The following is a 14,301-nucleotide window of genomic DNA, read 5'->3' on the forward strand; positions in this document are numbered from 1 at the left end:
GCTGGAGTGCAATGGCACGATCTTGGCTCACCGCAACCTCCGCCTCCTGGGTTCAAGCAATTCTCCTGCCTCAGCCTCCCTAGTAGCTGGGACTACAGGCACGCGCCACCATGCCCAGCTCATTCTTTGTATTTTTAGTAGAGACGGGGTTTCACCATGTTGACCAGGACGGTCTCGATCTCTTGACCTCGTGATCCACCCGCCTCGGCCTCCCAAAGTGCTGGGATTACAGGCTTGAGCCACCGCGCCTGGCCATATATCAAAATTTTTAAGAATTTAAAAACAACAATGAAATGGATGACTAAACAGATTACTAACCTTTCAATATTAAAAATCGTTAAACATTTTTATTTTCATCAAGGAAATTATTTAGTTATGGTGTGAGAAGCTTGGATTAGTAACTCAAAAAACTAGTAATGAAAACATTTAATGTTCCTGTTGAGAAAAAGACTTACAAAACAGTTGTGTGTGTGTGTGTGTGTGTGTGTGTGTGTATTTTTGAGATGGGGTCTTGCTCTGTCACCCAGGCTGGGGTGCAGTGGCATGGTCTCAGCTCACTGCAACCTCCATCTCCCAAGTTCAGGCAATTCTCTTGCCCCAGCCAAGTAGCTGGGATTATAGGTGTCCACCACCATGCTCAGCTAATTTTTGTATTTTAGTAAAGCTAGGGTTTCATTATATTGCCCAGGCTGGTCTTAAACTCCTGAGCTCAGGCAATCTGCCTGCCTTGGCCTCCCAAAGTGCTGGGATTACAGGCTCAAACCATCACGGCTGGCCTTAAAACATACTTTCAAAAGAAATTCTCACAAAGAATCTTAGTGCTTTAGAAAGAAAGAAATAATTGCATACATCAACACTATTTTTAGCTTAATAATTAACCCAAAGTGTGGCAACTACCTTAACTCTGCTAATACTCAGTTTCCTTATCTCTAAATGGGGATAAATAATAATGCCTATTTCATAATAGGTGGTAGCACAATCCTTGAACATAGAGCTATCCACTAAATGTTGGATGAATACACAGGGAGGTACAAAGGTATTATAAAATATGTATATTTATTAAAACAAATAATTGTCGGGCCGGGCGCGGTGGCTCAAGCCTGTAATCCCAGCACTTTGGGAGGCCGAGGCGGGTGGATCACAAGGTCAAGAGATCGAGACCAACCTGGTCAACATGGTGAAACCCCGTCTCTACTAAAAAATACAAAAAATTAGCTGGGCATGGTGACGCGTGCCTGTAATCCCAGCTACTCAGGAAGCTGAGACAGGAGAATTGCCTGAACCCAGGAGGAGGAGGTTGCGGTGAGCTGAGATCGCGCCATTGCACTCCAGCCTGGGTAACAAGAGCGAAACTCCGTCTCAAAAAAAAAAAAACAAATAATTGTCCTCATTTTTCACTATCATTACAAGAGCTACATTTATCGGACAATTTGTGCCAAACATCAAACTAAGCAGTAGAGATAAAAAAATAAAACATGTTCACTAAAAAGGGTAGACAAATGAACATCACATGTAGAAAACAGTACAAAAAAAGATACTTCTATTATTTCTTTTTCATTTAAGACCATGGTTACCTAGTTTAGCATGAAAACCACAAATATACAAAAGAGTTTATATGTATTATGAACGTAAGTTTTCATACAAATACATATAAACAAAGAGCAGTGTTTTAATCCCATTTCTAAGTCTCTGCGACTGTTAGTCAATGAATAGGAAAATGAGAGAATGAGAATAAAGGGTTAGCACATTCTCAACCACAAATTGTTGAGAAAAGTTTATTAATCACAAGAGCAAAAAACTTCTACACCACTAAATGAGTCTATCCTTGTAAAATATTTTGAACAGAACTTGGTATACGATGAATGCATATTTAACAAATGTGTTACACAGTCTTGAGAACACAAACATTTTATTAAATAAATGCCATTAACAGAAGGGGAAAAAAGGATTAGAAGAGAATTTGGCTAATTATTTGTAGTAAGGGAGTGAGAATATACAAAACAGAAACTGAGAACCATTTTTGACCCATTCTGCCTCTTGATATTTCACAACAAATTAGTTGTCAGGCATGAGGAGAACAGTACTTTAAAAGTGTCTTTAGTTTATCAATAGATATTCAGTTTATAGCTTATTAAATATAAAGTTGGGGGAGGACCTATCTGTAAAAGATGAGGGCCAGACTCATTGGCTCACAAACTCTAATCTCAGAGGCCAAGGTGGGAGGATCACTTGAGGCCAGAAGTTCAAGACTAGTCTAGGCAGCATAGGAAGACCTCGTATCTACAAAATATTTAAAATTTAGCCATGTGTGGTGGTGTGCCACTTGTAGTCTGAGCTACTCAGGAGAATGAGGTAGGAGAATTGCTTTAGCCTAGGAGGTCAAGGCTGTAGTGAGTCAGAACTGCACCACTGCACCCCAACCTGGGTGCAGGCTCTGTCTCCAAAAAAAAAAAAAAAAAAGTGGATCCTACTGCTTGATACAAATGATTCAATGGTCTTCAGACAAAATCATCATAGGCCATGACACTTCAGACATATCAAAATTTTAGGGCTAGGCATGGTGGCTCACGCCTGTAATCCCAGCACTTTGGGGCACCGAGGTGGGCAGGTATCGAGGTCCGGAGATCAAGACCGTCATGGCCAACAGGGCAAAACTCCATGTCTACTAAAAATACAAAAAAATTAGCTGGGCACGGTGGAGCATGCTTATAATCCCAGCTACTCGGGATGCTGAGGCAGGAGAATCGCCTGAACCTGGAATTATCTTGAACTTTTTTTTTTGAGACAGAGTCTCACTCTGTTGCCCAGGCTGGAGTACAGTGGCGCTATCTCTGCTCACTGCAACCTCCATCTCCTGGATTCAAGCAATTCTCCTGCCTCAGCCTCCCAAGTAGCTGGGACTACACACAGTCACAAAACAGCACACCCAGCTAATTTTTTGTTTTTAGTAAAGATGGGATATTGCCCCGTTGGCCACGCTAACCTCGAACTCCTGACCTGAGGAGATCCAACTGCCTCAGCCTCCCATAGTGCTGGGATTACGGGCATGAGCCACCCAACCTGGCCAAGAACAAGAGATGCTGATTATTAATTTCAGTCTCCTACTTGAAATTTGAAACTTTAAGTGACCTATCCAATCATATTCATTCCAGAAAAAATTGCATTCTTACTGCCACAGAGTTCAATCTTAAAGTATGAGCGCTAATTATTAGTTGAATCTCTATTTGCTTTAAGAGCTACAAATTATTTTGTCTACCAAAAGATTACTTGAAAAGTATCCTAGTTTTAGGCTGGGCACGGTGGCTCAAGCCTGTAATCCCAGCACTTTGGGAGGCCGAGGCGGGTGGATCACGAGGTCGAGAGATCGAGACCATCCTGGTCAACATGGTGAAACCCCGTCTCTACTAAAAATACAAAAAATTAGCTGGGCATGGTGGTGCGTGCCTGTGATCCCAGCTACTCAGGAGGCCGAGGCAGGAGAATTGCCTGAACCCAGGAGGCGGAGGTTGCAGTGAGCCGAGATCGTGCCATTGCACTCCAGCCTGGGTAACAAGAGCGAAACTCTGTCTCAAAAAAAAAAAAAAAAAGAAAAGTATCCTAGTTTTGTCTGTAAAAGATGTTCGTGTATGTTCCCTTTGCAAAAGTCAAAGAAAATGGTCTGTACATGGCCCTTCCAACTTGCTAAAGAAGCTAGTGGTTATGAAAAACAGAGAGAAAAGCTCAAAAGGCTTTCTGTCATCTGTCGTAACAGTCTGAGATACCAGAACTTGGGACAATCATGAGGATACTCCTGATACAAAGCTTGAGTACCTACTCAGAATCACAAAAAGGAAACATGAGAAAGCAAAGGAAAAATGCAAAATATTCAACCTGGAATCTAATGAGTTGCAATCTTTTGGAGAGAAAAGCATTAAAAAGTAGATAAGATTTAAAAATCTATTGTAGAGAAAATTAAAGAGTGGGGTAATGTATAATTACAGTCATGATTATATAGGGAGTACCTAAAAGGCAAAATTAAGATCAAGGATGCAAACACTCTGACTCAGTAAGTATGAAGAAAATGTCTAGTTATCCATGTCAACCAAGATTCTGTTGTTCTTTTGCAATCTAGATCTAGGTGGACTTAGGAGTTTTAAAAGTTTGCATAATAAATTTTCTACAGAGAGAGAGAGAGAGAGAGAGAGAGAGAGAATTCAACTCCCACACAGCTAACCTCTAAGGTTATTAAGATTTTGCCTTTCCTGCATGAATTTCAAGAGTTCTTTGTATTCAAAGACAACTTTGAATGTAAGCTTAGTGTGAATTAAATGATGCTAAAAAACATTTCCTCATTTTGTACCTATGAAAAACATAAAAAACAAAATCCATTGTTTTCTTCATAAATTTATAAAGTTGGAAATTAAACTCTTTTACATTAAAGCTACTCACCAATGCAGGAAACCATAGTGCTTTCTTTTTATCCAAACTAATGTAATCTACACATACAACTTTGCCTAGTAGCTCATCAATCTGTTTCCTATCATCCTCATCTTCATCACTGGAGGATGATGAAGACTCTTCCTCTGGTCTAGGGAGAGAAAAAAATAAAATATTTCCATTTATCGTCTCGAAGAATAAGTCTGCCCATGATGAATACAGGTATTCCCAAACTCTTATTACATTTCTTAAGACCTGCAAAATGGCTAATTTAAATTTTAAATCATTTCTAAAATTCTCTAAAAAATAATAGCAAGAGTTTATTATGAGAGGAAAGCACATCATTTTCCTAAAAATATTTCTGGTTTATTTAGTGCTACTGTAAAAAATTAAGGAGGAAGATCAGGACAAATAACTGGTTCCCAACTCCTCAAAAAGGTGATTATTAAACATCCCAGTACTACACTAAAATATACTCGATCCCAATCTCAAATTAAAGGAATTCTGGAAATAGTAATTCTGTATCTCTAGTAGAAAGGTACTTTTAAAAGGTAGAAGACCAGACCTTTATTAACTGAGGTTAGGGTGGGAAGAGGAGGCAATCTGGAAAGAAAGAGCAGTGGTGAGTGCTGTCCTTAACAACAAATATACACAAATTAGGTATTCATAAAATGTCCAATAAGCTTGTTTTGTATGATCTTAAAAAACTTTCAAAATTAAAAGAAAAGCAAGGCCGGGCAAGGTGGCTCATGCCTGTAATCCCAGTACTTTGGGAGGTCGAGGTGGGTGGATCACGAGGTCAGGAGTTTGAGACCAGTCTGGCCAAGACGGTGAAACCCCATCTCTACTAAAAATTAAAAAATAAATTAAAAAATTAGTCAGGCCAGGAGCGGTGGCTCACGCCTATAATCCCAGCACTTTGGGGGGCCGAGGCGTGCAGATCACGAGGTCAAGAGATCGAGACCATCCTGGCCAACATGGTGAAACCCGGTCTCTAATAAAAATACAAAAAAAAAAAAAAATAGCTGGGCATGGTGGTGCGCACCTGTAGTCCCAGCTACTTCGGAGGCTGAGGCGGAAGAATCGCTTGAACCCAGGAGGCGGAGGTTGCAGTGAGCCAAGATTGTGCCACTGCACTCCAGCCTGGGGGACAGAGCAAGACTCCGTCTCAAAAAAAAAAAAAAAAAAAAATTAGCCGGGTGTGGTAGCGCATACCTGTAGTCCCAGCTACTCGGGAGGCTGAGGCAGAAGAATCGCCTAAACGCAGGAGATGGAGGTTGCAGTGAGCCAAGACTGCGCCACTCACTCCAGCCTCGGGGACAGAGTGAGACTCCGCCTCAAAGAAAAAGACAGAAAGAAAGAAAGACAGAGAGATGGTGGCGGCGGGGGGGAAGGAAAAAATCCTTTCAGTAACATTAAATATTGGACTGGTAAATTAGAAAGATGGTAACTGTCAGATGAAAAAGGAAGTATCTGAAACCAACAATTTGACATTCGAAGAAGCAGAGTAAAAAGGAAAACAAAACAAAAAGTGATTCCCAGTTTGAATGTGTTTCTAATAAAGAATCAGCACTAAAGAAAATGCCCTGAATGAGTAGAGACACTAGGCAATGTTTGATAGACAACAACATCGGTTATTTTTAGAATGGCTATTATTGAATATCTACAAAGATAAAAGTGTTTTTCAGATAGTTCACAATGATCAATTTCACTGACCAAAAAATTCAAACTCACAGGTTAATCTATTTAAAAACTTTAAACATGATTTACCTATTTGGTATATGATCTAGTATACCCTGAATTTATCTTTGATGCCATTCCAAAAGTATGACAACGTATCCGTCATGCCTTTGTATTTTTTATTCCAATATAAACAAAGTAAAAACTTTTTCATTTGTTTCTTTTTATTTATTTATTTATTTATAAGATGAATAATGGAAGCACTGTAGTTTGTAAAAACTTTTTTGTTGTTGGGGGAGGGGAGGAGTCTAGCTCTGTCACCATGCTGGAGAAGAGTGGGGCCATCTCAGCTCACCACAACCTCTGCCTCCAGGGTTCAAGCGATTCTCCTGCCTCAGTCTCCCAGGTAGCTGGAATTACAGGCCTGCGCCACCAGGCCCAGCTTTTTGTATTTTTAGTAGAGAAGGGGTTTCACCATGTTGGCCAAGATGGTCTCCATCTTCTGACCTCACTAACCACCCACCCTGGCCTCCCAAAGTGCTGGGATTACAGGCGTGAGCCACTGGCCCAGTCAACAAAGTAAAAACTCATACGATAACATTAAGTGCCAGGCGAGGTGGCTCACGCCTGTAATCTCAGCACTTTGGGAGGCCGAGGCGGGAGAATTACTTGAGGTCTGGAGTTCGAGACCAGCCTGACCAACATGGAGAAACCCCCCCTTGTGGCATATGACAGTAATCCCAGATACCTGGAAGGCTGAGGCAGAATTGCTTGAACCTGGAAGGCAGAGGTTGGGGTGAGTCAAGATCGTGCCACTGCACTTCAGCCTGGACAACAAGAGCAAAACTCCATAAAAAAAAAAAAAAAAAATCATTTTAAAGTGACATGGGAATATCATCCCCTTGATTTCAATGATCAAATAACTTAAAAACTGTTTGCTGGCAGAAACAAAGCAAACCTTCAAAGTCTGCTACTGAATAGAAGTACTGGACTTTGGCTGGCCATGTGACTTATGCCTTTAATGCCAACACTTTGGGAGGCTAAGGTCAGGAGTTGAAGACCAGCCTGGCCAAAATGGTGAAACCTTGTCTCTACTAAAAATACAAAAATTAGCTAGGTGTGGTGGCGGGAGCCTGTAATCCCAGCTACTCAGGAGACTGAGGCAGGAAAATCGCTTGAACCTGGGAGGTGGAGGTTGTGGTGAGCCGAGATTGCGCCACTGCACCCCAGCCTGGGAGACAGAGTGAGACTCCGTTTCCCCCTCAAAAAAAAAAAAAAAAAAAAAAAAAAAATTCTTCCACAGAAACTGGATAACCAGGTTAAAAAAAAAAAAAGTATTGTACTTCAGTGGCACTTAAAGAAGTTTAATCTCTACTTAGAAAGTGGGTTAATAGGAAAACCCAACATACCTTTGTATTAGTGGAATTAGTGGAGCATAAGACCCTATACATAGGCATATAGCTTCAGTCAGTAATGACAGGCCTCACAAGTCTGATTTCTACTTGATTTAGAAGAGCTTTTCAAGAGCAATGACTTTTATCTTTTTACTTTCTAATGACTACAGAATACAACCAAACTTAAAATCATAATTACTGCTTTATCAAAGCAGCCACAGAAAACTCGTTCAGCTAGGGGTTTATGAACACGCTATTTATTATCACTGGCCACTAGAAAGCTACAATGTCAGAGATAACATATCAAAATCTGTAAAACATAGAGTAAAATGGGGCTTTATTTGACTAACAAAGTTACCTATATGACTGTAAAAATTGTAACTTCTTTCTTAAGACTTAACCAGCGTTAAGACTTCAGATTTCACAATCTATCAAAACGAAAAACAAAACACCGTTGTATAGCTAGCTGAAATATCTATCTACCTTACATATTAAATCTCGAAGTTCCTATCTAAAACCATTCCCCCTTTTAGACTAGATGCCTCTTCCCCCATCACCCACTCAAGATTTTGTTCCACCTTATTCAAATGTACAATCCCTGCCCATCTACCTCTTTTCATCTTGCTCTTCCTTTTATTTCCACAGCACTCACTTTCATCATGCATTAAATTTTATATAATTTACTTATTTCTTACATTTATTTTTTTTTCCACACCAAGTATGTGAACCAAATGTTTAATTCGCTATCTCCTCCTCTGAGAGAACGTAAGCTCTAAAGTTAAAGATTTTTTAGGGCCGGGCGCGGTGGCTCAAGCCTGTAATCCCAGCACTTTGGGAGGCCGAGGTGGGTGGATCACGAGGTCAAGAGATCGAGACCATCCTGGTCAACATGGTGAAACCCCGTCTCTACTAAAATACAAAAATTAGCTGGACATGGTGGCACATGCCTGTAATCTGAGCTACTCAGGAGGCTGAGGCAGGAGAATTGCCTGAACCCAGGAGGTGGAGGTTGCAGTGAGCCAAGATCATGCCATTGCACTCCAGCCTGGGTAGCAAGAGCGAAACCCCGTCTCTAAATAAATAAATAAATAAATAATAAAATAAAATAAAATAAAGCAGCAAAATAAAAAGATCTTCTGGAATCAGATAATGATGTTAGTTACACAATTTTATGAATATACTAAAAACCACTAAACTGTATGCTTTAAAAGGGTGGATTATTGGATACAAATCTACAGATTAAAACATATAACAGTAAATTTTATGATATGTGAATTATAAACAAATTTTATTATTTATTTATTTATTTATTTTTTTGAGACAGAGTTTCACTCTTGTTACCCAGGCTGGAGTGCAATGGCGCGATCTCGGCTCACCGCAACCTCCACCTCCTGGATTCAGGCAATTCTCCTGCCTCAGCCTCCTGAGTAACTGGGATTAAAGGCACGTGCCACCATGCCCAGCTAATTTTTTGTATTTTTAGTAGAGACGGGGTTTCACCATGCTGACCAGGATGGTCTCGATCTCTCGACCTCATGATCCACCCGCCTCGGCCTCCCAAAGTGCTGGGATTACAGGCTTGAGCCACCACGCCCGGCTATAAACAAATTTTAAAATGTGTTCAGATCTGCAGGCCTATATTTAAATAGCAAGTATATACCAGGTATTGGGTAAATCTTAGCACTGTTACTAGGCAAAATCTATACCCATAAATAATCCCTTATAGACAAGAATCATTGTAAACTTTATGCTTTATCCTTTTTCTGAAGGGGAAAAAAGTAACAGCAAAAAGGAAAAAAAAGACTGCTTTCCTATTGCAGCAGTTGCACATAAACTTTCCGGATTATTGGAAAACAATATGAAGAGGAGAGGGACAAACAAGTATTTCCATAATTTCAGGTATTCTATTCTTCTGAATCACTTAAACACAACCGCTGCAAACGATGGGTAAATTTTAAGGAGAAAACTCAATCCAGTAATACATTAATTAAAAGAATCAATAACTTGCTTTAAAAAAAATTAAGCTGGAGGATGATAATCACTAAAAAACAGAAAATACTTGAACTTACTAGGATTAAAGGCAGAATATAGTGAATCTCAATTTAATGGAAGATGTTATAAGTAATCAATTTTGGAATAACTAGGGGTAGATTAATACGTGGATTAACAGCTGCTAAAAGAAAACAAATTTGGTGATATATCACTCCAACAACGAAGTCCTGGGAATCCTAAGAAGAGATAACATAATATATCTTTGCACAAAAATGCACTTTAAATGGCAATCCGAGACCACAGCAAAGACTTTTTTCAATGGTGTAATGGAAGAGGAAATGAAGGTCAGGTGAATGCCCTTAAGATCCAGGTTTAAGACTTTGTTGCAGAAAATCACTCTGAAGAAAGGGGAGAAAAAACTTTGAGGAAATATAATTAGGTGATGGGCATTTCAAACTAGCACTTGCCTGTAATGCTTACACACCAAGGCTTAAAACGCCAAGCAAGAGTAACATTGTCAGGTTCCTTGGCAGTGAGAATGACCAACCATGGTAGAGAGGGGGAAGGAAGAGCAAGCAAAACAAGATTATCGATGGAGCAGGTCTTCATTCCTACACTAGTAATTCTCAACCTTTTGTCTGCATTCACACTTTGCATGTGTATAACACAATCTCAACAGCAAATCTCTCATTACACATAGAGATTCTCCACAGGAAAATCACTACCTCAGATTGTTTGCTGGAGTCTTTAGAAAGCAAAGATCAACTTATTCAGCAACAAATGCATGCTTTATGCTCATATTCACAAAACAGACATGTCAACTAAGAAATATCTAACAGTTGGGGAACAATAGAGGAGAAAATAAAAAATAACTGACTTTTTAACAGATCATAATTTTTGGTCAGATTTGCAGGTCAATATTAAGCGATATTGCACAATAAATTCATTTTTAAACTTATTTTTCCACTTTAGGATGATGTCTGTAAAATCGTAAAAATATGTCTAAATATTTTTTCTTTTCAATCTTTTCAAAATCAAAAAAGCTTACTGACAAATAAGGCCTTTTCCTATAATATATAAAAAAAAAAAGTAGAAATTTTTTAAGTTTGAATAATGCAGCAAGAACCAGTCTTCCTTCTCAGACATAAACACCAGGAAGCAGAATTTTTATATATACATGTAAACACATTTTCATATGTAAATGAAATTATATTACATACTGGTATTTCATCATGAAATTTTTCATGTCAGTATATGATGTTGATTAGGATATGAATTCACCTACTTTCACAACAACTCTAAGTGATAGGTTATATTATTATCTCAATTTTATAGATAAGAATTGAGATACGAAAAGATTAAGTAACTTTCCCAAGATCACACATCAAGGAAGTGGCAGACCCAGGATCCAAACCCAAACCAACTGGCTCCATAGTTCATACTATGCTAGAGAACTGGGTTTACAAGGGAGGGAAACATGTCTGGTTTCAAGGAAAGTGTGGGGAGGCACAACATGGTTCATATAAAGGTTTACGTATTTTTCTTGAGAATTAAGGCATGGACAAGACAGTAAAGGGGAAGGGAGGCAGAAAGAAGAAAAAAAATAGCATGAATAAAAGCATAATATTAGAAAACGAGTGATGTAATCAGGAGTTACTGACTGGTTCCATTTTGACTACAGCATAAAGATAACATGCAAGGAGAAACTGAAGGCAGATACAGCTGTTAAGGTTGGCTGAGCATGGAGAACCTCTATCACCCATGCTGAGGTGTCTGAAATTTCTATTAGATCTGGTTAGCATTTTGCAAATTACAATCTTAAAATAACTATAAACAATACTAGGAGAAATGAATTCAGGTTCAACTAACAGTTATGAAAATGGACTTACATATGATTTGATCTTCTTCCTCTATTTGTTTTCTTTCCTATGACTGGAGTGCCAAAATGCTCAGGGTTGGTGAGTGGGAGTTGGTCTAATGTCTGTAGGTAGAACATAAACCCATCAAAAAATTACCACTTTGCAACTGCTTTCTTTTTTTTAAACCAAATCAACGTTAAGAATATGCTCAGATTTTGAGCTCTGGCTATCCATTTCTAATCTGAAAGTTGGGGATAATAATAGTAACTACTTCATACTGTTGGAAATATAATATATAAAGCACTTAGCAAAGTCCCTGGCAATTATAAGCAGCTCATCCAGCTAGCACTTAAGAAGTTCATACTCTTGTGTTAGGCACTGTTACAGGAACTAGGAACAAAGCCGTGAAGAAGATATACAAAGTCCCTGCCCCTGTGACACATTCTTGTGAGGAAGACAGACAATAACAAATTAAGTATGTACTCGTACTTTGATGTTAGGGAATAAGAGCTAAATCAATCTAAAAGGATGATAAGAAATGGAAGGGACAATTTTAGGAAGGGCAGTCAGGCAAGAAGAGAAGCTATAATAATATTAGCTAATAGCAGTAGCAGGAGTTAAAATAAAGACTGCTTATTGTATCTATACATCCTTTAACTACAACAAGGACCAAGTAGATTATAAATCAGAAACCTGTTTTCTACAGTTATTTACAAATTTTAAGCCTATTTAAAAGTTTCCTATGAAATAATTAAAGCCCATTGTATTTTCTCTGCAGACAAATACTAAAACACTTTACATAGACAAAAAAGAAGACAACCTGGTGCTCAAAAGGCCTTATTAAATAGGCTTCACAGATTACAACATGATGGTGGTATTAATGAACTTTCCTGAGTGGTAAGTATGTTGACTGAGTTAAGAAAGCAAAAATTTACTCCTCCCAATAAAAAACATTAAGACATGTTCATTTGTTAAATGACGACTTACTTCACTTTCAGCAAAATGCCTCTCTCCTTTCAGGCACAGTGAAGATCGTCTCAGTGTCTTCTCATCTCCATCATCAAAAACTATGAGAGAGGGTAAAAATGGAAGCTACTGAAGGATTTTTTCAAGGATTAATGAGATGATATGTATTATGATTTTCTGAGTGCAAATAGATCTATCTTGAACACTACATTTGGAATTCGGTTCACATTTTATGTTTTCTAGTGCATAACTTCAAATACAGAGTTATTAAAGTAACTTTTTCAATTTCTAGTGAAAAAGAAACAATATATATTAAATGAAAACATCTTCCCTAAAACAGGACATACCAAATAAAAACAAGAAGTTGGTATTTCAAGAGGAAACCATTTAAATACTATTAACTCTTCTCAAGACGGTTAAAAAAAAAAAAAGCCAAGGTTTCCTACTGACAGATATTGACAGATTTACCTAAGAAAGAGAAAGATTACAAATGTATGCAGTCTGCCTCTTTCAAAAATAACTGTATTTTCATGATTTAAAGTAGGGTTTCTTATCCTTAGCAATGTCACTTGTGACACAGTGTGCTAGAAAATTCTGTTGTGGTGGGCCTGTCCTGTGTACTGCAGGATACTTAGCAGCACTCCTGACCTCTACCCACAAGATGCCAGTAACATCCCCTTCCCAGCTGTGACAATCTAAAATGTCTTTAAATATTGCCAAATGTTTCCTGGGGAGTAAATTCATCCCCGGTTGAAAACTACTGAACTTAAAATACTAAAATGTCGACTAAATGGTGATGGAAATGTTAAGCAACCTGGTTGCACTAATTATTTCACAATATATTTGCCCATGAAATCATCATGTTATATATACATTTATATAATTTTGTCAATTAAATCTCAATAAAGCAGGGGAAAATTTTTAATAAAAATGAAGTTCTTAAAACATCCCAGCAAAACCACCGTAAGTTAATAGAGAATGTATGAATATTTGTATTATATGCATAAATTTGTGATGTACATAATTTGGAGATACACTACATTCCTTAGAAATCACAGAGAGTGCTCTGTTTTAAATAATGTTACCAGACCTCGATTTTAGAAATTACAGTTTCTGCCAAAATTAGATTTTAGCAGAAATTAGATTTTTTTTTTTTTTTTTTTTGTTTCTGATGCTCAACAGTATCTCACATTTATTGAGAAGTGATTAATGGTTAAAAGAAAGGCAATACCCTTTCCTTACTGACTGAACTAAAATGAGATTCTTATATGTTATATTAACAACTTACATTATGTGAGACTGGATAGTTTTCAGTACATCTTTTAAATGATATAACTAAATTACACAAATGCCACATTTAGTAGACTATTACAACTGATCACCATCTAGACTTACTACACAGAATTGCTCAGTCTTCTCACTTACATGAAGTCAAATATTTCCTTATGTCTCAAAATCAAGTAATTTTCCCTCTATTTTCACCAGGTTTTATTCTCACACCAAAAATGTATAAACAAAACTAAACTACACTATCTGAAAGTTCTATCGAACTCTGATATCACCAAAGACATTTTACTAGGTGTTTGCTTTAACCTCTGAGGTCATTAAATGGTAAAAGTCGTTACCTTTAATAAATAATACTGGGATAAATGGCTATCAATCTAGGAAAAATAATTTTTTATCATTATTTCAGAATGTTAGAAAAAATATATACTACTGTAGGTGAAATCAAAATCTATTTGTAAAACAAAAAAATACATTAAAAATTTGAAGAATACATTAGAAAACAGATTTACAACACCAATGGAGGGCTTTCTTTTAACATTTTGAAACTAAAATTATAAAAGGTGACCACAAAAAAACTACATGAAAATTAAAAGCAGAGATAAGAATAAAGCAACAGGAGAAAAATATTTGTAACTGAAATAGTAAATGGTTAATTCAAAATACATAAAGCACACATGTCCTAAAAATATTAAGAAAAAGATAAATCA

The 14,301-nt window shown here is 37.6% G+C and overlaps 1 protein-coding gene across 5 annotated transcripts in view; it reads right to left on the reverse strand.

Annotated features, from left to right (window-relative positions):
- The window catches only part of ARID4B (AT-rich interaction domain 4B), a 166,719-nt gene that overhangs the window by 75,076 nt on the left and 77,342 nt on the right, over window positions 1–14,301 (reverse strand). For all 5 annotated transcript variants that reach the window (XM_074385337.1, XM_039464298.2, XM_074385338.1 and 2 more), the window contains exons 6-8: window positions 12,329–12,408; window positions 11,372–11,463; window positions 4,429–4,567 (exon numbers count right to left, since the gene is read on the reverse strand). In XM_074385337.1, the coding sequence (XP_074241438.1) occupies window positions 4,429–4,567; window positions 11,372–11,463; window positions 12,329–12,408 (311 nt within the window). The remainder of the gene's footprint in view (window positions 1–4,428; window positions 4,568–11,371; window positions 11,464–12,328; window positions 12,409–14,301) is intronic.

This window comes from Saimiri boliviensis, chromosome 14 (assembly GCF_048565385.1).
Source record: "Saimiri boliviensis isolate mSaiBol1 chromosome 14, mSaiBol1.pri, whole genome shotgun sequence".
Taxonomy (NCBI): domain Eukaryota; kingdom Metazoa; phylum Chordata; class Mammalia; order Primates; family Cebidae; genus Saimiri; species Saimiri boliviensis.